We start from the raw sequence: 25,045 nt of genomic DNA, 5'->3' as shown, positions 1-25,045 counted from the left end.
AGCCTTGAGAAGTTCGGCATGGATGCCACAGATCCCTGGAGCTTTGCCCCGTTTCAACTGGTTCACCGCAGCCTGTGTTTCCACAAGCGAAGGTGGACCACAGTTATTCGAGGGTCAGCAACAGGGATTGTAACACCCTTGACGTCCAGCTCGACAGCTGGTGGATCAGCCTGGTACAAACGCTCAAAGTAACCAGGCCAGAGGGCCTTCACTTCAGACTCCTCTGTCAAGAGCCTACCACTCTCTGCTCGAACTGCAGTGCTCCGAGGGATGGGCTTGGATGAACGTAATGCGCGAATTCCCCCATAAGCGGGACGAGAATCACTTGTCCACAGGTGATGCTCTACCCCCTCACAGATTCCTCGCACATAGGCCTCCTTGTCCACCCTCAGTGCACGTACAGTTTTACGCCTCAGCTCCCTGAACAGCTCAGCTCTGCCATTCAGCCTGGCCCTGCAACTCTGGTCAATGGTATCCAGTGTCCCTTGAGAGACAAAATTCTTCTTGACCTGCGGTGAACTCCAAGACATCCACCGGCAACATCAAGGACGGTGGTCTTAAAGGCGCTCCACAACTCTTCAGGACCCCCCAAAGCACCCAGACCCCCCAAGTGTCCAATCAGCCTGTTCGCAAACTCCTCAGATACTCTCTCATCCCTGAGCTTGCCAACATCCAGCCTCGGCTGGGATGGTACCATTCTCCAGGATTTAAGGTGCAGCTTTAGAGTTGCTACAACAAACCTGTGGTCAGTATTGAGGAACTGAGCACTCCGGTCGACCCTGCAGTTCTGGATCATCCTCCAACGACCGTCAATGAGGACATGGTCAATCTCCTTTGCCACACCGCCAGCGTTGGAATACCAAGCCCAGCGATGAGCTTGTGGGCGCTGAAACCATGAACCAGCCACCCTAAGTCCATGACTTCTTGCAAAGTCAAGGAACTTAGTGCTATTCTGGTTCATAGTTCCTGACCCATGGGGACCAACACACACCTCATAACCATCCCTATCAGTTCCCGTCAATGCATTGAAATCCCCCAAGACTAGAAGTGTATCTCGTCTGGGGCACTGATTAACCACAGACTCGAGTGTGGCGTAGAATGCATCCTTCACGGTGAGATCACTCGCCTCAGTCGGAGCATAAACAGAGACCAGGGAAATGACACCTAAGGAGTGACGAATCCTTAAACTCATAATACGCTCGTTGACCGGTGTTACCTCAATTATCATTGAGGTCAGCTTATTGGACACAGCTACAGCAACTCCTTGGGTATGGTAACCATCAGAGCGACCAGACCAATAGTAGGTGTAACCACCCACCATTATCTCGCCGCAATCCTGTCTCCGAACCTCAGAGAGAGCTGCAATCCCGATGTCCAAACGCTTGAGCTCAGATGATAACAGAGACAGGTGATCATCCTCTCTTAGGGATAGGACATTCCAGGCACCCACCCGAAGGGACCGCCTCAGGTTAACCCAAGGAGACCGCCGTCTGGTGGACGACACCTCAGCACCACTCCGACACACTCTCCCGCAATCTGACCCAGGGATGTTACCCCGTGGTTTCCCTCCTATCATAAAAGATTGGGGGTCCCGAAGGCTTTGCCCCAATCCCGTCATCCGGTGAGCTGCCCTGCGAAGGGAAGCTGCTCAGGAGGTACTCCCACAGAGTGGGTTTTCAGATTTTTTTGCATTTTTGCGTTTTGCGGAATGAAGGGTTTTACGGTGGCCGGAGTGCAAATCCTGCCACCAACCTCCTAATAAAAAAAAAGTAACCCAACTGCAGGAGGACGTCTGCAGACACAGTTGGGCACTAGATATGGATGGCCGTTGGCTCACAAGGAGCTCCTCCGCCCTTTGACAGGTTTTGTTTTTAATCCTGCTGGGTGTCCATATCCAAACACCCTCCTCACCAGAAAACCTGGTGGGGGAGACGGTTTAGTCGCCGACAACCCGACCATGGAACAGGTTAGTACAGGTTTACATGGTACCTGTAGCAGGTCACAGATCGAACCTGACCTGACAACAACAACAATATCGACTATAGAGGGTTCCCATAATGCTGTGAGTGCCACCATGTTGGTTGTACAGTATTCACTTCCCTGGCAACGATAGCACATGTAGCTCTACAATCGAGCACGTTCATCTCGTTATTCTGACTTGCTGCAACAGAAGGTGACGCTACTTATTTGTCCTCGTTACCCTCGCCAAAGTATTGCATTTGGGTCTGTATGTTTGTCCGCACAGAACACGAGTATGGTTTTTCTCTGCAACCGCTTGTCACATCGACACAAAATTTTCACCAGATGAAAGACAACTCATGTAGAATGTTTTCATGACAATTATGACATCATAGGTCACATGGTTTGGCAGCTATATTGGATTTACCCGAAACCCTTTAAAAAACTGCTAATCGACAGATCGAGGGGAAACTTCACACACGTTCAAGCCTTGGGGATACCAGGGTGTTTACGAACAATTGATGGGTCACATGGTCTGGCAGCCATATTGGATTGAACAAAAATCTTAAAAACAAATATTCTTTCCTTTGAAGCGCTTCATCGATAGACGTGAAACGTCACAATTATGATATAGTAGTGATGAGGAATATACGTTTTAAATATCAACCTGATCAAACGCATGGTCTGGCAGGCAGAATTATATAATTTATTTGAATCTGGGTTCTTTTTCTTTTTTTTTGGAATAAGGCTCACTTGGCTGTGCATGGATGGGTTTGAGGGTCGAGGAGGAGCAGCTGAAATGGGAATCATATCCAGGTTCCTCCTGATGATGTCATCTTTGCTTTTTGCTTGTTCGGGTTCCTTCTGATGACTCCAATGCAGGACTGTACCGATTTGGTCTTCCATTTGATTTGAATTGAATTTATTTTAATCCCATTATGAATGAAATTGAATAACAAGAAAAAGAGCAATCAGAGATTGCAGACCCGCACCAGGACTTCTTTTGAGTGGTGTATTCTGTGTGGCGTTTGTGTACTGGTGTGTTATGTAATTTAAAAAAAAAAAAGAACCCACATCAAATATATTAAACGATTCTGGCTGCCAGAGCATGCGTCCGATCAAGTAGGAATTTAAAACGTGTATTCCACATCACTACTCGATCATAAATGTGTCATTTCACGTCGATTGATCAAGCGGTCCGAGACAAAACATAATTTAATATTTTTCTTCAATCCAATATGGCTGCCAAACCATGTGACCTCTCAATTATTCCTTACCAAACTTGAATACCCATGGCTTAGGGAACATTTGCATGAAGTTTCTCCTCGATTTGTCCAACCGTTCTGGAGAAGATTTTTTTGATAAATCCAATACGGCTGCCAAAACCATGTGATCCACGACGTCATGTGTGAACCTTTTGTTCTTCATGGATAGGTGGTCATACATGTAATGTTTCGCCTCGATCTGTTCAGCCACTTCAAAGAAGACGACTTTTCAAGTTTTTGTTTTAAAATAATATGGCTGCCGAATCACGTGACTGATGACCATCAATTTTTTTTTTTTTGTGGACCATTTTATCCCGATATGACCATCAAAAATTTTCATACTGATCAGATGTAGTGTTCTATATATGCAATTATTATGTCATTTACAAAAAAAATAAAAACCACACATTCCCCATGAGGAGTACTCGCTGTGTGCCAAGTTTCAATTTTTTCTTCGGTGTGGTTTCATAGATACAGAGGTCCAAAGTTTTTTCCCCGTTTTTTTTCCCAACATTGCTGCCACACTACGTAACCTATGACTTTCATATTTATCATTAAAACAGTCTACATGAGTAGTCGCACCAATGGTGAAAATTTTGTCTCAATCCAACAAGCGATTGTGGAGAAAACCACAAAAGTTCTGTGCGGACAGACGGACAGACCCAAACACAATGAATGCCCTCTTCTCCGGTGAGGGTAATAAACGCAATGGGTCAGGGTCAGGTGTCAGATCAAAGCGGGACGTCTTGGTACCCGGTCATCAATGCCAGCAGTAATAAAGTGGCAGTTCTAATTATATCTCTTATTAATTATGTAACACACCAGTACACAAACACCACACAAAACAAGTCCTGGCGAGGATCTGCAATCTCCGATTGGTCTTTGTTAAGTCTCATTTACATTTTCTTGCTTGTTCAGCATGCGAACCAATATGGCATCCAAGTATTGCATCATGGGTACCGAACCCTTCTGTTGGTAACATGTTAAAAAGAGGTGTAATACTGTATTCTTCTCATGGACCTCTCTGTAATCTCGTTTAGAACTAGAAAGGCACTCGGTAGAGCACATACCTCTGCCATGCAATGCCTGATCCAAGAGAAAATTTCAGGCCCAATCAATATATCGTTTTTGGCCCTATCTCTCAATGGTGAGAAATCACTTCAAAAAGTCAATAAACTCGTATCCAATCCAGATCTTCACCAAAATTGAATCAATTCTTCCTCGTCACACACCCAACATGTCCACCAAGTTTCGTCCGAATCTGTCCACAACTTTTTGAGATATCGTGCTATATATCATTTTTGGCCCAATCTCTCAATGGTGAAAAAAAAACATTTTAAAAATAAAAATAAATCTCGTATCTGGATCTGGATTTGGATGTTCACCAAAACTAAGCGTTGTTGTGCTTGGCCTGTCACCTACATGCACAAAAAAATTCAGAACTATTGCTTGAAAACTGTGGCCAAAAATCGTGCAACAAACAGAAACGCTACAGCCCAACATAGTTGGCAAAAAAGAAATTTGGCCAAGTAACAAAGACAGACAGGGGTGAAAACATAACCTCCTTCACCTTCGGTGTCAGAAGTAAAAAAAGAAACAAAAAAAAAAAAACAATCCCAGACGAGACCGATCGATAAAAACAATCCCAGACGAGACCGATCGATAAAAACAATCCCAGACGAGACCGATCGATAAAAAGAATCCCAGACGAGACCGATCGATAAAAACAATCCCAGACGAGACCAATCGATAAAAACAATCCCAGACGAGACCGATCGATAAAAACAATCCCAGACGAGACCGATCGATAAAAACAATCCCAGACGAGACCGATCGATAAAAACAATCCCAGACGAGACCGATCGATAAAAACAATCCCAGACTCGACCGATCGATAAAAACAATCCCAGACTCGACCGATCGATAAAAACAATCCCAGACGAGATCGATCGATAAAAACAATCCCAGACTCGACCGATCGATAAAAACAATCCCAGACGAGATCGATCGATAAAAACAATCCCAAACTGGCTGCCCTTTCCCAATTCCTGGACCAAACCGAGAAAGAGAAGAAGAAGAACCATCACTCCCGAGGCGGTTTTCCTTGGCTCGAGGGTCCAATGCCGGTGTGATGAATAAAGGATGAGGTGACGCGCGATCACGTGCCGCGCGGCTCGCACACGGGACAGATAAAACCGAGATGCCGCGCGGTCGGGGGGATTGTCCCTGGGGCATTGTCATTTACGGCGGCGGTTCACTTGGTGCTCGTTGAATGGTGAGAATTGAGAGTATACCGGACTCCGTGCTTATGCTGGCTCATTGCCGATTTATTTTGCGGTGATCGACTGCACGTGTATTCCTTTATGTGTCTGTAGAGTCGGCTTCAATCAAGTGAAATAAAGCATGATACTCTGAAGGTTTTTCCCTCGCTTTCATTTCAGCCGGAAAGATTACTGCAGCCTCACCCGAACCACATAATCAATACTCGTCCCTCACCACACGCCTCTCTAACTTCTTCACGAACCTGGTACAGTAATTAGGCATAACACCACGTGGGTGTCTTTCCGACCGCATTGAGCATACCTGTCCAGGTCCCAACGAAATAAGACACCATCCTTCATCAGATGCGAGCACTTTGTACTCAACACAAAACTTCTTTGGAATTGTTAACGTCTCAGGTGTCATGACGCTTCCGTTTGGAACGTCTTCTTCTGCAGCGTTTTCTCCATCGATTTGGTTAGCGTTGCGCTGGAGCCTCAGCCTTCCAGCCAGAATACGAGCACGACGAGCCCGAGCACGATCCCCAGTGGGAGCACGAGCACCAGTGGGAGCACGAGCACCAGTGGGAGCACGAGTGGGAGCACGAGCACCAGTGGGAGCACGAACCCCAGTAGGAGCACGAACACGAGCACCAGTGGGAGCACGAACGCCGGTAGGAGCACGAGCCCCAGCACGAGCACGAACAGAAGCGCAAACTCTGGTCAACGTTCCGCCAACGATTTTAAAACGCGATCTTCTTCTCAGCATCGCCATGACTCGGAACTCCAAGCACCCTCTTCGCACCAATCGCGCTCGGAAAGCCCCCATAGATGGACTCAACGCAGTGACCCGAGCCCCAGCAGGCCGAACAGCAGGAGGAGGAGCACGAACACACGTGCGAGCACGAGTACGACCTCCTGGCCTAGCATTAACAGAAGCGCAATCATCGGTCATCATTCCGCCGATTTCAAAACACGATTTTCTTCTCAGCATCGCTGTGACTCGGAACTCCAAGCGGCCTCTTCACAGCAATCGCGCTCGGAAAGCCCCTATCGATCGACTAAATGCAGTGACACGCAGAACACGGTGAATCAATAACACCTTATTTTGAATGAACATTCCATCATCGCTCAGACACGACGCGCATGCGCGAGAACACAGCGCGTGAACCGGCACAGTTGACAGTTCAATTCCGGTCAGCAGATTCGCTACGACGAATCTTTAAAATATCAGATGTACCGTCTCACAGGGTACAGGCCACGGTATTTGAATCACCTTTTCAAAGTGCCAAGTATAGATACAAAAGATGAACTTAAAACTTTATTTCGTGCATTATTTACGCAATTGAAATTTACGATGAACTGACTGTACAGGACAACAGATTTTACCACTGATCTCTCCACCTGGATTGGTCACGACGGCTCCGTGCGTGAAGCCACCGGAAGTGCACTGTCCGCCATCTTGTCTCCCCCAAAAGAGGCGAGAACTCACACGCAACGTTGAACCGGGCCCGGCCGATTTTGCAAAATATATTTCTTCAAATATATTTCAACTTCTGTCTAATATTTTAATGGATTTTGAAGTAAATTACTGTTCCTATTACTCAATCGAATTCCGGAAAATTCCCTTGGAGCTCCTTGGCAATTGCAAGGAGGCGATCAATGCATGTTATGAGGCCCGACACAGGGTTGGATCGGAAAACGAACATCGGCGGAACATCCAAGTTACATTCGGCTCCAGGTCACTTCATCAATAACAAAACAAAACTAAAGTCATGTTTTTTATGTTATTTAAAATATGTTTTGTTATTTTCGGCAATTTTATGTTATTCTACGTTTCTTAGTGTTTTTAAGGATTTTTTAAAGTTTCAACTTTCTTACGTTTTTTAAGAGATTAAAATTGTTTTTGTTTTTGTTGCTGTTTTTAGTGTTTTTTTAAGGTTAGGTTTTCCTCGACATTTTTTGTAGCAGGGGAGGCAAAAATGGTGAGGGGGGGGATTTTGGTTCAACATAAGTGGGAGGGTCAAAACTTTTAATGTACAAAAGAGAGTGCGGGGGAAATGATTTTTTTTTTTATTGTGGGGAAAATTTGTTTTCGCATAGGCGAGCGATTTTGGGGAAGGAATATGTGAATAAATTTCCAAACTTAAAGGGTTTAATTTGTTAGTTTTTAATCTGTCACTCTCCAAAATAAGAGGTGTACCATTAGATATTCAGGGGGGCATGGAAGTTTTTAGGGTAAAAAATATATCTTCACCCGCTAGTCGTGACGCCCCCCCCCCAAAAATAAAAATCCTCACCCAATTCTGCATAAAGGTATACGTATAAAAACTTATTCTGCCCGACCCAAACTTCCATCCCCACCCCCCAATAGGCTTACATATTATTTCATTGCCCTTAACATTTACAGAACACTTTCAAAGAAATGAATTGGCCTAATGCAAAACATGCATGTAAATAATGAGATGAAAATCACATAAACGCTTGATGAGTTAAATTGCTTTAATTTCAAGATGCAGTACCTCTTACAACAAATATCAAAAAGACAACATTTAGATAGTACACTATGTAGATTCATTCGAAAACTTTACCACATACGTACATGGAAACCAGCAAACAAAACATTTTTCCAAAGAGTTTTTAAAATGTTTAAATGATACAAAATATTGAGTCCAGATAAGACTATGAAAACGTTTTAAAATAAATATTATCAAAGGATGTAGTCTAAATGTTAGTGTAAAACATTTTTGTCAAATATTAATAAAAAATATTTTGTCAACTTTGCAATATCATGAACAAAGATTTTTGAAACCATTTTGAAAACATTGTAAAGTACTAGTACGGGCCCGTAGAGGCGGGCCCGTAGGTGAGTGCCAGTATGTGCAGCCCTCTCTCACCCCCCATCTCTCGCCCCTCTCTCTCGCCGCTCTCCCCCCCTCAAGCCCCCCTCTTTCGCCCCCACTCTCTCACCCCCTCTCTCGCCCCTCCTCTCTCCCCTTCTCTTGAATTGTGATGCCTCCTCTCTCTCACCCCCTCTCGCCCCCCTCTCATCCCTCCCTCTCTCGCCCCTCCTCTCTCCCCCTCTCTTGAATTGTGATGCCCCTTCTCTCTCACCCCCCTCTCTCCCTCCCCTCCTCTCTCTGTAAATGTATTCACAAATGTATTGACAAAAAAACAAACAAATAAATAAATAAACATTAATTGTGACATCATTCGTGATGTCATAGCACCGTGTCTTGTCATTGGTTGACAGATAAATGGCCATAACTTGGGAACCGCTTATCCGATTAATATCAAACCTTGAAAAGGCACATCCGCGGGTCCCCAGCAATATTCCTGGCAAGTTTCAATCAGATCGGACCGGCGGTCGTCGAGAAACGGCGGTCGCAGACAAACAGACAAACAGACGGACAGACAGACAGACACACACACACACACACACACACACACACACACACACACACACACACACACACACACACACACACACACACACACACACACACACACACACACATTGCTGGAATTATAGATAGATTGTAAAAACGTTTTATAACCTTCACTAAACTCAGCATTTAAGGGAAGGCGTCTTTCAGATCGATGAAACACGCTGGTCACCACTTAAATTCAGGCGAGTGCAACATCCCAAGCTCAGCAATTTCACCCTGCATAATCTCATTGAATTTGGAACTTTTTGAATTACACCAATCTTCACAAACTCGTCAGGATCTAGCGGATTTCAAATAATTTGTTTTTTTTTCACAAGTAACAATATTCTTCATATGTTCATATTAATTTTAGTTTCTTTAATTGATTGTATTAAGAATTATGACACTCAAACAAGTGTGAACTTTCTTTTTGTGCAGTGATAATATCTTTTATTTTGTAAGGGACCAATCAATAACGCAGGGGGATTATAGGAAGAATCCAAGCTTTGGAGAACCTTCAGGATGGAATCTGAAATTTTTGTTTGGAACATGAAGTATTAAATGGAGACAATTTTGAAAACACAGGGGGGGGGCAAGAAAATTTTGAAAACACAGAGGGGGGAGCCTGAAAATTTTGAGCGGACATGAGGGGGACGCAAAATGTTGTAATTTTTTTTTTCATTTCTCCCATCCCCTGTAAATATTGATCATTCTCTAAATATAAAATTGTAATGAGCAATAGAGTTTGTCATTCCTCTGTGATTTCAACAAGTACAAAATGGATATTTAGTATTTGTGGAAGCATTCTGTTTCCCTATATGGAATCGCTTGATCTTAGAGTAACATGATGATGCAATTTTTACCGGTACTAGTGAACATGATTTTCATCTACTGCGGTGTCAAACTGGTGATCATGTAGCTCAGGGAACAGTTTTAGCTCTGCACTGATAAATCAACTGCCTGTGAGATGCCACCCCCCTGTGGAAGCTTTCCGTTTGAGGTCTTTAAGAGTCTTTGGAAACACTTTTCTGTTTCCAAGCAAACAGTGATTACATTAGGTGATGCTTTCTGCAGACGTCCATGATCCTTTAGTGCCACAAAGTTGTGAACCTTGCCATTGGGGGCAGTCAGTGCCTCCATGCACACCATGCAGTTCACTTTACGTTTCATTATTTTTACTACAAATCCAGCAATGTAATTAATAGCTGCTTCTTTGTATTCTGATACTTGTTCAAAGTTTGGTACATCAGCATAATCGTGGTCATCATGTACTGGACTATCCCGGAGTATAAGATCATACTTCCGTGCTCTGCTGATTGATGACTGTGACTGTGGCTCCACATGAAGGATAGTTGTAGTATCCCTAAGAATACAACTGCCTGTGCCATTCTTAATATTGTGCCTCATCAAGAGTCTCTTATAGGCTGCACTAAATTGACCTGCCATCGGATTATTATGAAATCCTCCTCGTGCTCTCACTGCAGAAAAGAACAACTCAATATGGTCTTGACTGACTTTATAAGTTAATCGATATTTCATGGGGGCATCATGAGCAGCTATAAGTTCTGCATAAAGTTTGGTGACTTTATGGTCCTGATGCAAGCTGCAAAGCCTATAAAGCCAGTCTTCCTTGGGGTAAGATACATTGGTTTACCAGATGCATCTGTAAGCCCCAAGATGAATTGTTCAGCATCTTGCAAGATTTTTAGCATTTCTTCTCCATTTTCCTTCCTCATTGGAGCCTCATTTTCCTCATTTTTTGCCCGAAAAGATCAATTAGTTTTCAATAATTTTGGCATGCAGGAATAGCATGACAATGATTGAACAAGTTACTATCATATTGTTCATGACTTGAGTTAGTAAGCTTACCGGTGCGGTGCGGTCTGTAAATCTGTAATCCCTGTCAGCGCACAGACGTAAAAGGTGATTAAACCACACAAAGTGACATTCTCTCACGGTCACATGAGGTCTGTGATTTCCACAAGTTCGTTACACCAACTAATAAAACTTTGCATGAGTTACATGCAAAGTTTATTGCTTGCATTTGGAGATTTCTTACTACCAGTCTGCTGTTTTCGTACTTCGCTGCAGTGATGTTTTGGGGGAGACAAGATGGCGGAAAGTGAACTTCCGGTGACTTCACTCCTCGGTATACAATCGCTGTGGACGTGACCAATCCAGGTGTAGAGATCAGTGGATTTACAGACAATAAAATTTATAATAATAAATGTCAGTGTGTGTCCTTCCGTCCTCTCCATAACTCCAAAACAATGAAACCTAGCAGCCCCAAACTTTGCATGTATACCGTGGGAACTCCAAGTGGTGCATGAATTAAAATTGGGTGTTTGGGTGAATTTAAACACCCCTTTTGATGATAATTTAAGGGGTGCTCATCACAAAAAACCACATTAAGCCTTACCAAGATGGCGGCGTCGCCATCTTGGTCAGCCCTCTGCAGCTCGTGAGAGTATTAAGCCGCCATGTTTTTTGGCCTGCTCAACCATGCCTTGACTTGGAACAGATTGCAACGATAAAGTTCTGTTTTTTTTCACTTTCCTCAATCAAAGTAACCAGTCCCTGTTCATCATAGCTACGAATCATTGGGTACATTGAAATGCTTGTAAATGCCCAGAGACGTTAGCGTTCGTGGCTTTATTTCACTTTTGCACACATGATAACCAGGAGAATCTCTTAAACTAAGCTGAATTACAAAATTTTAACCTCCAGAATTGAACTTAGCAGAAGTTCCGACTGCTAAAAAAAAAAAAAAAACGTATTCATTTGTCTAATTCGGACATAGTTTGGACATTCGGACAAAGCTATCGCTTGCCAACCATTAAATTGGAGTGCTTGCTTGTGTGCTTAAGCGCTTGCCCAACACCCCACAGTCGACAGCGGTCCAGTTCATGTCCCGATCGGGATGTACAGTCGGCGGTTGCAATAAGGTAGAGGTAAATATATGAGTATATTTGGATCTGTAATTTAGGGACTCTCCGCAGGTGTGTGTGTGTGTGTGTGTGTGTGTGAGTGTGTGTGTGTGTGTGTGTGTGTGTGTGTGTGTGTGTGTGTGTGTGTGTGTGTGTGTGTGTGTGTGTGTTTGCCTGCATGCTTGGTTACCTGGGTGCCTTGATGGCAAAATTTCATCCTGTATCTTGGAAGTTTCAATTTTTAACCTCAGCAGTGTATGAGCGATCACATTTTCTTTTACCCTTGTGACTTCTTCGAAGGCAATTGGATATTTTATGACGTGGTGTGCTTTCTCTTTGTGAGGTTCAAAGCAAAATACATTTGATAACACCCGATTTCTGAGCTGTTCACCATATTGATGTGTTTCTCAATTACAGAGCCAAATTTTTCCCACCTGTCACATGACGTGTGTGTGTGTGTGTGTGTGTGTGTGTGTGTGTGTGTGTGTGTGTGTGTGTGTGTGTGTGTGTGTGTGTGTGTGTGTGTGTGTGTGTGTGTGTGTGTGTGTGTGTGTGTGTGTGTGTGTTTTTTGTTCATAAAGCATATAACATATTCTCTGATAACTCCCCTACCCCCACTATCCCCACCCCTCCCTCTCTTTGTCCCATCCTCGCTCCACCCCCTCCTAATAGTGGTGGTTATCTCCACACGTATCCAAATGGTGGTTATCTCAACATGGTGGTTATCTCTGCTCGTATCCGGATGGTGGTTATCTCCAAACATGTCCAGATGATATGGTTATGTCCGGATGGACCCTCCCCTCACACTGCCTTCCTTTGCCCTCCCCTCACACTTCTTTCCCCTCCCTTCATGCTGCCTTCCCTTCCCCCCGCCCTTCCTTGCTGCCCCCTGCTTCCTCACTTCTCCACCCCTTCTCGATCTCCCTCCCTCCTCGCTTCTCCACCCCTCTCTCTTCTCCCCTTCCCATTATACCCGTCATCTGGATGGAGCTTTCTCTCTGGACGTGTCCGGATGGTAGTTATGTCCCGACAGACCCTCCCCCTCACATTGCTTTACCTTCTCCTTCCCTCATGCTGCCTTCCCTTGACGTATTGTTACGAATCTGGAAACCATGCACACTCAACATTCAGGTCCCAAAGTTAGTTATGCCGGTAAGTACGTGTGAGATAGGTCCCTTTCCTTTTTGTCTGGTGGGAGACTCGAAAACGTGCGTTGTGACGTCTTTAGTTAGGATATTACATCAGCCATCTACATCCCCTACATCTACCATCCCATCTGCGCGATCCAACCAGCCCATCACCACAGACAAACTCCTCTGGTACGATGATTTTCTCAGGGCAGATCCTGTTACTCTATGCACGAGCGAGGCCACATGGCCACGAGGAATATTCGGGGCTACTGAGCAGGGGCCACGGCTCCGCCTCAGAAGGGTGTGGCCGTAGGCCAATGAGGGACGGACAGCGAGATGATTCTCGCCAAGGCCCCGCCCAGTGTGGGTGGAGATATAGCCCCTGAGCAATGCCAGAAGAGTTGTGGAAAAACGGGAGTGGTGTGGACGGAAGGTCGTGTGTCGTCGTTGGCGTTGGCGCGAAGAGTTCGGTGGACAAGAGTTCTGTGGACAGGACTGGAGTGGACGAAAGGAGCCATGGTTGTTGTTTTGCGCTTGTTGGGGGCTGCATGGAGAAGGTGGTTTTGTCGGCACGTGGACGGATCGGAGTTCGAGTGCCCGATGATTCGCCACGCGGGTTCCGTCCCGAACCACGAGCCTGGTGAGATCCCGAACCGTGCCCGACGACCATTAGCCACCAAGTGCCGCATTTCCGAGCACGCTTCCCTGCGACGGCAGGTACTCTTTTACTCTGACCTCCAGCTCGTCTCTCCTCACGGCTGCGAGGGGAACAATAAAATCCTGGTTTCTTTTCTTTTGTGTGTGTGTCCGTGGGCCCCATCTGTAAGTAGGATTGTTAAGTGCTTTTGCTCATTGTACATTGCCTGCCTTTTATTCGTGATAAGTCTGCTCTGTGTTCCCCTCCCCGATTATTGTTATAAATAAACCCCTGTTAAATGTACCAGCTCGTTTTCTGTGCTTTCCTCCATTGGCCTAGCATGGTGCGTATTGCGAATTAGTAAGGCCGTTCGTGCTGTAAATTGTTCATTTGGTCCGGCGCGGCTTTGGTAACTTCCGCTCGGTTACGACGGATCCGAGTAGTGATAGCGACTCGATTTGGACAAAGTCGGCCGAGGGTGTGGTTTCCCTGATAGTTGGACGGCGTGAGTACTTAGGTAAATTGGAATTAGACAAGTGGACCCTACCTCACGCCATCGAAATATTGGCGATCACGGTCCTCAAAGTGACCCGTGACCTTTCGGAGTTGTCCGAGACTCACGACCTAAATTCCGGGTGTTCGGTGGGAGACAACTCTACTGCTCCACCTCGTGGACGTTTATCGCCGCCGAACCCCGGCCCACAACAGTAAGAGGCATCTGAAAGGGTTGGCATCAGAAAGGGCATCTGGCCATAAAAACCACCTCAAAAGGAAACCATGATGAGTACAATTTATGGGCAGGGTACAGCCCGAAGTACCCCGTGGGGTCCTCACCCTCTCTCGTTAAAACTCAAGGTGGGGAACCCGATTGAAGCAAGGGAGGAAATTTTTCCATTTATGATGACCAATCGTCTGATGCCCCACGTGCATCCTCGCCTCCTTCTTCATTAAAAGTGTGGACCTCAAATATCTGGGGCCTTCGCTCAAACCTTTCAGATCTTTGCACACAGGTTGCCACTGACAAACCAGACATAATCTGCTTCACAGAAACTTTCCTCCCTCAAGACGTCTCTGACTCCCAAGTATCTCTCCCTGGTTGCTCCCTCCTCCGGTATGACAGACCTGAGCCTTGTCCTGGTGGAGGAGTTGCTCTCTTCATCAAAGGCTCTATTCCTCACTCTCCATGCACTGCCCACACCCCCAGGAATACCGCTGGCTATGGCTTCCACTCCACTCCCACCTAATGTTTATATGTGTCCTGTACTGTCCACCAAACAGTGATGACTCCATTTACACCTCACTATCCAAAAACATGGGCCAACTTCTATCTTCTCATCTGAACTCTCTCTTCCTCACATGTGGTGACTTCAGTTGACATCATGCCAGTTGGCTCGGTGTGGGTACCTGTCTCATCTGTCATGGCACTTCAGCAAAAGGCTTCTGCGACTCATTGTGAATGACTCAATCGGTCCACATCCCGACCAGGATCTCAACCAATGGTAATCCATCTCTTCTGGATCTGATTTTGACAAATCTCCCTGAAAATATCTGCTGTTCTTCTTCCGCTCCAATCGGTTCTTCTGACCACGTGCTTGTCAAAGTGGACATCTCTCTGGCTGTTATCAGAGAACAACCTCAGCGCCGTCGAGTCTGGCATTTCACTCAGGCCGAGTGGCAGGGTCTCCCAGCAGCCATCAAACTTTGAGACTGGTCTCCCATCACTACTTTCTCCAACATCAACTCATCTTGGGAATTCTTTCAAAGAAACTTTCTCTCCCTCATGTACAGATTTATCCCCTCTCATCTTCAGTTGTCCTCCCCTTCCTCCTGCCCATGGTTCACTGAAGCTTGTGGCAAGGCAGTTGTCCTGAAATAACTTGCCTTTGTCTCATGGAAAGCAAATCCAACTGAGTGTAATCCCAGTTCCTTCCATAAAGCTCAGAACATGTGTGTATCTACCCTCAGGAGAGGCAGAAAACAACATCTTTCGAAGCTCAAGTGTGAACTCTCAAACTTCTCTCCCTTCCCCAAATCCTGGTGGTGTCTAATCAAATATGCTTCTGGTGAACGTTCCCCCTCCATCCCCTCCCTTACCTCAAATGGCGGGACTGCTGATACCACAAGTGAAAAGGCTGAATGCCTAAACTTGGTGTTTGCATCTGTCTTGTGTACGAAACCCATCGCTTTATGTACCCACCTTACTCAGTTGCATCCAACTGACCATGGACTCTGTGTCCTTTTCTTCTGACAAAGTGGAGAGTTTGCTGTCAAACCTTGACACAGATTCTGCAACCGGTCCAGACGGCATCAGACCACGTGTTGGAAAAACCTGATTATCTGCCCTTGTTCACCTTCTCTCTGTTCTATTCACCCTCTCATTTGCTCAAGGTCATCTGCCTTATGCTTGGAAATCAGCAAACATTACTGCCCTGCATAAAGAAGGTGCAAAAACATATCCCTGCAACGACAGACCAATCAACCCTCTTCCAATCATCAGCAAGGTTATGGAATCCATCATCGCTTCAGACATCAAAATCCTTCCTCTTCTCCAATGGCTTGATTTCCAATCATCAATTTGGTTTCGGACCATGCACTCTCTCATGGATATCTTGCTTCTGCTCTCCCAACAATGGATGGAGATCCTCAATGCCAGGCATGAAATCACAGCCATATCCCAAGACATATTGTTGTGGGGCTGAGTTCCGGTGGCGAGCACGACCGCTAGGTGGGGCAGTAGAGTCGGCTCCACCGAACACCCGAAATTTATAGGTCGTCACCCCGGATAACTCCGGAGCCGACGGGTCCCTTATCGGACCGAAGATCGCCAATAGGTTGACCGCGTGGGATAGGGTCGATTGCTAATTTCAATTTGCCTAAATACCCACGTCGTCCAAACTACCGGGGAAGTTCACCCTCGGCGGAGCTCGAGCGGAACGAGCCAGTGGCGTGCTCGAACCGTGCGTAACCCGAGCAGATGGTTACCGAGGTCCGTCGGTTGCAAATGCACAATTTACCCTCGCTACTTCTCAACACGCACCATGCTAAACCAATGAAAGAAACACAAAAACGAGCTGAAACATTTAACAGGGGATTTATTTATCATGGGGGAAAGGGAACACACAAAGAGCAGAGTTATCCGACTATAAGAAATGCAGTCAATGTACAAGCAAAAGCACTTATCCAGTTGCTACTTCAAGACGGGCCCACACACAGACACACACACACACACACACACACACACACACACACACACACACACACACACACACACACACACACACACAGAAATGAACCCCAATGGTCTTTATTGAAGGCCTCCAGCTCGAAGACAGGTGAGCCAGAGACCAGAGCCTGTGCTTGGACCTGTCCACCTCACGTGGTCTTCGACGTTCCAGCTCGGCGGGACTCGAACCCGCAACACGATGATGATGATCACCACGACGACGACCACAACCTTTTTACCACTACTACGACCTCCACCACCTCGATCCTTTTACCACTACGACAACCTCCACCACCTCAATCCTTTTTTCCACCCTCACTACTCAGCCTGGCGTTTCTTATATTCCTTTCTCCTCCGGGGTGAGCACATCGCCGTCTGAAGCGGTCTCAACTCTCATTGGACGGCGTGTCGTGGGAAAACCACCTTCTGTGGCCATCTCAACTCTCATTGGCTGGCGTGTCGTGGGAAAGTCGAACTCTGTGGCCTGATTGGACAAGGGGCACGCCCCTGCCGTCCTGGGCGTAGTCTCGATCTGAGGCAATGGAAATCTCCACCCACGTACATGGTCGAACGCACAAAGACAATGGTGTCGGTGTGAGGAAGCGAGATGAAGGCGTGGTTGTAAACGAATCTCCGCAGCGCACACATGTAATTCCCGTTAGACACAGGAAGGGGGCCCTAACTAGAAACACACACTTACCGATATTGTTGTGGGCCGGGTATTGGTTGCGAGCATGACCGCTCGGTGGAGCAGGAGGGTCAGCTCCACCAAACACCCGGAATCTAGATCATCACCCTCGGACAACTCCGGGGGTACGGGTCCCTTACAGGACCGTGAATAGTCAATAAATCAACCACATGGTGCAGGGTTATTTGCCAAACTTCAAAATACCTAGAGGCCCACGTGGCGAACTACCGAGTATTCACACCCTTGACGGAACTCGAACGGGACGAGTCGTTTCCGTGCTCGACCCGTGCATAACCCGAGTGGATGGTTACCGAGGTCACGTCAGTCCAAATGTACACCACTACAGCAACGGCCTTCTTTAATTCCCCAACATGCACCGTGTTAAACCAATGAAGAAAACACAGAAACGAGCTGATACATTCAACAAATGGGTATTTATTTATGATAGGGGGGAAGGAACACATAAAGGGCAAACTTATCCGACTATAAGAAATGCAGTATGTACAAGGCAAAAAGCATTTAAGGCCCAGTCACACCTTGACGTTTTAGCCAGCAATGGCAACGTATCAAAATGTATGTAAAACGCTGGCTTACGTTGAACTTTTGATGTTTTTTTTAAAGATTCGGACGTATTCATAACGAGTTGGTCGTATGGATAACATATTAGTAACGGACACAGAACGTTTCGTTGTCTTATAGATAATTTATACCAACGAATGCTTAGCCTGTTGTCAGCGTTCACAACCTATGCCCAACGATAGTCTAACTTATGCATAGCGCACTGCACGTATCGCCGACGATCACGTGGCGTAGCCTATTAAAAGGCTGCCGCACAACGATTCAAATCATAACCGCCGGAGAAATGGAAGTGTCAACATCGCAGTCACACCTTGGCGATCTTGCCAGCATATGCCGACCTATGAAAAATGTGTCTAAAACGCTGGCGCACGTCGAATACGGTATGGGTAAGTTTGGTATACGTGAATAGAATGCTAAAGTACGCTATCATCCGTCGTAGTAAGTGGAGTACGTCTTGTAATTTTATGACGTACTTGCCGTATGCCTCACACGTTCCGCATGCGATGGGAATAAGTTGTACGCACGATATGCGAACATTGGTACACGTTGACAAAAGTTACTTGTAAGCTACTCATAAGTCGAAACACGTCGAGCTAATGTCTAGCGTACCCGAAAGTTATTTCTAACTTATGAGTAACGTGGTTTGAACTAATTCCTTACGTATTTCCAACGCACATTGACGTATGTAGACGTATTTGATTGACGTCTTCCGGACGACCAAAGAACTAAATGAACTTGTTTCTAACTTACAACTACCATATAATGGCGTATTGGCAGCGTTTAGGGGAATTGGTATATAAAAATGGGGTTCACACAGGAGGAACCCGTCAGTGTTCCAGACTCCATGGTGTTTTTTTGTTTTTTTTCGGTATGACGGTGATGTTGACACTTCGATTTCTAGTGCGGTTATGATTTAAATCGTTGAGCGGCAGCTTATTAATTATATTATATTATAACCGCACTAGAAATCGAAGTGTCAACATCACCGTCATACCGAAGAAAAAAAACCCCAAAAAACCCCAAAAAAACAGGGAGTCTGGAACACTGACGCTAAACATTACCTCGATGTGTTTCGACTTATGAGTAACTTACAAGTAACATGTGTCGACGTATGTCAACGATCACGTAACGTGCCTACAACACGTTACTCATAGGTTAGAAATAAGTTTCGGGTTCGTTAAACATTACCTCGACATGTTTCAACTTATGAGTAACTTACAAGTAACGTGTGTCGACGTGTGTCAACGATCGCATAACGTACCTAAAACTTATGGCCAGCGTAGCGGAACTTGTGAGTCATACGCTGGCATAAGTCGTAAAATTTCAAGCATGCTAAAATTTGAGGACAACCGCAAAGTACAACGATGAAAGCCAGCGTACTACGACGTATGGCAGTGTTTTTCAGCGTGCTCTCAACGTTTCCAAAACTTACCCATAACGTATTGGACGTGCACCAGCGTTTTAGACAAATTTTTCAAAAATCGGCATAAGCTGGCTAAAAGGTCAAGGTGTGACTGAGCCTTTAACAGTTCCTACTTAAAGACGGGCCCACAGACAGACACACACACAGAAATGGACCCCAATGGTCTTTATTGAAGGCCTCCAGCTCGAGGACAGGTGAGCTAGAGACCAGAGCCTGCGCTTGGACCTGTCCACCTCATGTGGTCTTCAACGATCTGGCTGGGAAGGACTCGAACCCGCAGCAACGATACCACTCCAAGCACCAAGGACAGAGGAAAAGCGTCGGACGCCAGGTGGACGAGACGAGAGACGACCCGAGCACTGCCAAGCCGACCAGACCAGACGAGTCGATCTCCGACACCTCGAACCCGATCGCTGCCAAGCTGACCAGACCAGACGAGTCGATCTCCAGCACCTCGAACCCGATCGCTGCCAAGCTGACCAGACCAGACGAGTCGATCTCCGGCACCTCGAACCCGATTGCTGCCAAGCCGACCAGACCAGACGAGTCGATCTCTGGCACCTCGAACCCGATTGCCCAACCCTAACTCTGTTTTCAAGGCCCTGGCAGTCCTAATATTGCATTTCTCCTGCGGGCTGGGTTGTCGTGGGAAGGATCGCCGTCTGAGACGTCTCGCCTCTCATTGGTTGAGAGGCTGTGGGAAAGTTCGCCGTCTAAGACGTCTCGCCTCCCATTGGTCCGGGGTTCGTGGAAAAGTTGGTGTCTGAGACGTCTCACCTCTCATTGGTCGAGAGGCTGTGGGAAAGTTTGCCATCTGAGATGTCTCGCCTCCCATTAGTCCGGGGTTCGTGGAAAAGTCGGTGTCTGAGACGTCTCACCTCTCATTGGTCGAGAGGCCATAGGAATGTTCACCGTCTGAGACGTCCCACCTCTCATTGGTCGCGGGGAACATTCCATCTCTCTGGGGTGGAGTCGGACATCTGGTGGCCGAGGAAACTCCGCCCTTGTATGTGCTGACACATGTGTTTAATGGTGCCGATGGATGATGGTGGGATGAGAAATGAAGGAAGGTATTGTTGTTGTAGTAATTGATGTAACAAAAGGTCTAACTATAAAATAATTCACAGCGCACCTACAATTATTCACCCATTAAACAAAGGGGAAGGAACCCTGACGAGAAGCACAGACTTATCGATATAACTGTTCTATAGGGACCCTGGCTGTTGTGTGCGATGGGTTCCAGATTCGTAACAATATAACTGCTCTATAGGGACCCTGGCTGGTGTGTGCAATGGGTTCCAGATTCCTGTAACAATATCGCGTGCTTTTGATACAGTCTGGCACCCTGCCCTGCTCACTAAACTCTCTTCCTTTGGTATCCAAGGCCATCTCCACCCTCGGCTCACATGCTTCCTCTCCTGTCACAGCCAAAGTGTGGCCCAAAATGGAGTTGTCTAATCCCCTCTTCCTGTCCAGGCTGGAGTTCCTCAAGGCAGCATTCTGGGCCCTGTTCTTTTTCTGGTTTTCATCAATGATCTCACTGACTGAAAAATCTTCTTCATCTCTTTGCTGATGACTCCACCGTCTGCCGTACCATCTGTCGTCCCTCAGACCAGCAAGCAGCAGCTTCTCCACTCTCTGCAGATTTGGATAAAATCACAAACTGGTCCAACACGTGGAACATGTCTTTCAATCATGACTAATCTCACACTCTCACGATGTCTCTCTGAAAGGACCTTTTGGAAAACTCCCTGCCCCAATCTACTTTCTGAACAACCCTCTGAAGAAGTCCTTTTATTCAAACTTCTGGGTCTCACTATCTGCCATGATCTTTCCTGGGAAAGCCACATTTCCAACCCGGCCTCCAAAACCAGTCGCATCCTCCGTCGTCCAAAATCATTCCTCAGCATACCTGAGCTCCTGGCCACATACAAAGCTGTCATCCGTAGCCTGATGAAGTCCTGCTCTCCTCTCTGGGCTGGTGCTCCTGCCTCTCAACTTTTTTGGCTTCACGCTGCGGAAACCAAGGCATTTATGATCATTGGTATCTCGCAATGGTAAAGTGGCTGAGCCTTTGTTCCTCTAACTCTCTCACCGCAAGCAGGTCAGTCGTCTTTCTGTCTTCTTCCGTCTCCTCTCCGGTCTCGCCCCCCCCCCCGACTCTGCCACAAAATATGTCCCCCCCCCCCATATTTCTTCAGGGCGCTCAAGGTATGCCAGCAATCCCCTTCTGGTAAAAATACCAAAATCAAGAATCACTGCTCACCTTCACTCTTTCATTCCTCTTTTTTCCTGCCTTTGGAATAAACTCCCTCACCCTCTTCAATCCCATTCTTCCCTCCAGGCCTTCAAAACAACTGTTCACCACCATCTCTTATCTTCCCCCATCCAAAACCTCGATCTTTTCTACCCCCGTTAATCCACCCCAAACCCACCTCCTTCAAATTCCCTGCCTTCCTTCCCAAAATTTCCCTGTCGTGTAAGGTCCTGAAAGTTCCTGTGGAGTTCATCTTGTTTATCCCATGTTCCCCACAGTTTTGTCCTTCCCTCTCCTGCCCCTCTTGTCTCATACCCCCCTTGTTATGCGTTGTGTGTTAGCTCTCATGCGAGCCTCGACAATGTACAAAAAATAAAATAAAAAAACCCCCCAAAAAAATCACATTACATTTTAAAAATTTATTGGGCCCGATGTGTTATCGAGCATCAGGCATGACGTGGCGGAGGTGTGCGCTCTTTCCTTAAGTTCATTATGTAACACACCAGTACACAAACACCACACAAAACAAGTCCTGGCGAGGGTCTGCAATCTCTGATTGCACCTTTTCTTGTTAAAGTTGTGAAAATGAGACTTTCGAAGACGATTTAACCAGAAAACCAACATGATGGATGCAGGATTTTCTTCCTTACCATTGTGGATGGAGTCAAGCCAGCTCTTCAGCCAATGGATGGCTTTGAAGGCTTCATACACATGCAGCTTCGTGACGTTATATATACTCGTACACCAGAGATGTGCTGGAAGGTGAGGGATTTCGGTGTGGACTTCTGTTCCCAAAAGTTCTGTTGGAAATGTCCCTGTGACGTAATGTGTTGTTGTACGATAATTAAGGAGAAATGTGAAGATCTCCAGATGCCAATTAGTCCAGGAAATCTGAGTGATATAGGGGGTCAACCTAGAACAAATTGCAACAGTTTCGCAATAAAGTTTTTTTTGGTACATATACATGTTGTGAAAGACATGCTAAAAGTATAGGTGAATAAATTTGGTGAAACAATATGTGGCAGCCATTTTAAAAATGGCCACCGTCGAAAATTTCAATATTTTTTATATTCTTATATTTGCTATTTTAGGTCATTAAATGGCCATATATGATTAAATTTGTACTGCAGCCTATGAACTTGGGTTATTATCTTATAGTTAGCATAATAAAATTTCATATTTGATCTTGACTTCATGAGCATAAATCCAATATGGCCGCCAATTTTTTCCAATTTTCATGATTTTGCTCATAATTTTGCAACAAAATCATATATAATCTTGCTTTTTATCTCTATTTCTAGGTATTCATGGAAGGAGAATATATTTAAATCAATATTAATCCATTTCAGACCTTCCTTTCTGTACAGTTGGCCCATTTAGGGGGCGCTGAAGTTCGGCAGTACTCGCGAGTGAAAACCAGCTTTTTGGACGACCGCTGTGAAGATATGTGAAAAATTGTAGTAAAACACCAAATTAGCCACAAACGAGTTTGAGGAGAGGCTTAGTGAATTTTGATATAGTAACAAGCGTGTGAAAATCCAAAATGGACGCCACGCAGATCAATTATTGTTATAACTTTGTAAATATTTGTCGCAACAACATAAATGAGGTGTCCTTCTGTATGTTTTCAGACATAAGGAACCTCATGGAACCATTGTTTACTTGATAAAATTTATGGAAACCAACAACCATCTCACATTTTTTTTTACTTCACTTATTATTTACTCAATAACAATGAGTGCAAGAAGACATACTGAATTCATGGAGTGCTGAAGTCTGATCCAACCACGTGGAGCAAAGCGTGACATAGTTAAGAATACTTAAGGTACTATTTTGTATTGTCAGAATTTTACTGTTGTTATAATTAAGAGCTGTTAAGATACTAAATCTTAAGATCTACTTGCACAATATGCATAATATTATGCTGTGCTTACTTGTATTGCAGGATGGCGAGCACATGTGTATTTTGCAAGGAGTCAGTGACAGATGAAAAGCCCATTGTGACATTGGGAGCAAAAGGGTGTGAAAGTATTCTCAGAGCAAGCGAAAGTCGTCAAAGTGACATTACAGTAAACCCTGGAGACATTGTCCACATTAAATGCAGAAGAGAATATATAAACCCCCATGTGATCAGTGCATACAAAAGAAAACAAGCTGGCAGTCTACCTCGTAAAGATGATCCAAAATCTGCCCTTAGATCAACTGAGACACCCTTCGACTACAAGACTGACTGTTTATTTTGCGGTTGTTCGGATCCATATGAAGGTCGCAAACAAGAATGGAAGCTCATTCCAGTCAGGTCGATGGATTTTTCGGCCAAAGTTCTGACAGCATGTGACAGCTTCACTAATGACTGGATGGATACGGTTCGTGCCCGTGTGCTGTATGCAATGGACTTACCAGCAGCAGATGCAGTCTATCACTAACTGTGCAATGTCAAGTTTAGAACGGGAAAACACGTTCCTCAAATCTTTGTGCCAAAGGATGGTCCACGAGCATCGAAATACACTCGAATGAGCGGTCGACCCAAGGATGTGATCAGAAATGAAGCTTTTCTGAAAGTAGCTGACTATTTGGAGCAAAACGATGATGAACAGATAACTGTCAACGACCTGGTTGAGAAAATGAAAGAATACACAGAACCAGAAGAATGCGAATGCGACCCGTACAGCTCCAAACACATGAAAAGTAAGATAAAGCAACACTTTGGTGATAAGATTGTCTTCACAGAGATAAATGGAAAACCCAATGTAGTCACATTTGTAAGCACTGCTGCACGGATCCTGCAGGACTTATTACCAACAGAAACACCGTGTGTTGGATGAAACAATCCACATCATTGAGACCGCAGCAAAGCTAATTAAACAGGATATCAAGGATGTGAAGCAGTCCAATGATACCTATCCTACTTATAGCGAAATTTCATCTGCCGAGGAGGGGATGGATTACCTTCCTAAGTCTTTACAAACTTTTCTCAGCACATTGTTCGTTGGACAGCACAATGAACCCAAGCTGGCATCAATCGGGCAGGCTATAATGCAAGCCACGCATCCACGTGTGCTTTTAGTACCCCTCCAGGTTGGTCTAGGCGTCCAGTTGCATCATCATTTCCAGCCCAAATTTTTGATTGATACGCTCCATCGACATGGATTTTGCCTTTCCTATTCCGAAGTAAAGAAGTTTGAAAGGAGCGCAGCAATGATGCAGGGAACAGATATACAAAAGTGCACTCCGGAGCATTTCCTTCAGTATGCAGCGGATAATGTTGATC

General features: G+C 45.5%; 2 protein-coding genes across 3 annotated transcripts in view; one reads left to right on the top strand and one right to left on the bottom strand.

The window, feature by feature from the left end:
• NOL9 (nucleolar protein 9) overlaps window positions 1–25,045 on the bottom strand; it is a 218,576-nt gene that overhangs the window by 85,756 nt on the left and 107,775 nt on the right. The window contains exon 1 of one of the 2 annotated variants that reach the window (XM_085864093.1): window positions 5,808–6,647. The exons of the other annotated variant lie outside the window; for it this stretch is intronic. Within the exon in view, the coding sequence (XP_085720219.1) occupies window positions 5,808–6,476 (669 nt within the window). The 5' untranslated portion in view covers window positions 6,477–6,647. Of the gene's footprint in view, window positions 1–5,807; window positions 6,648–25,045 lie in introns of those variants that run through there. 2 annotated transcript variants of the gene reach the window in all.
• Window positions 6,912–25,045, top strand: part of LOC147008932 (uncharacterized) — a 51,514-nt gene continuing 33,380 nt past the window's right edge. Inside the window, exon 1 of the mRNA XM_085864096.1 lies at window positions 6,912–7,223. The gene's annotated coding sequence lies outside the window, so the exon portion shown is untranslated. The remainder of the gene's footprint in view (window positions 7,224–25,045) is intronic.

Source organism: Eptatretus burgeri, chromosome 18 (genome assembly GCF_056783735.1).
Source record: "Eptatretus burgeri isolate ZD-2024b chromosome 18, Ebu_testis_v1, whole genome shotgun sequence".
Taxonomy (NCBI): Eukaryota; Metazoa; Chordata; class Myxini; order Myxiniformes; family Myxinidae; genus Eptatretus; species Eptatretus burgeri.
The sequence above is the reverse complement of the archived record's forward strand: the minus strand, read 5'-3'. Positions and strand labels throughout refer to the sequence as shown.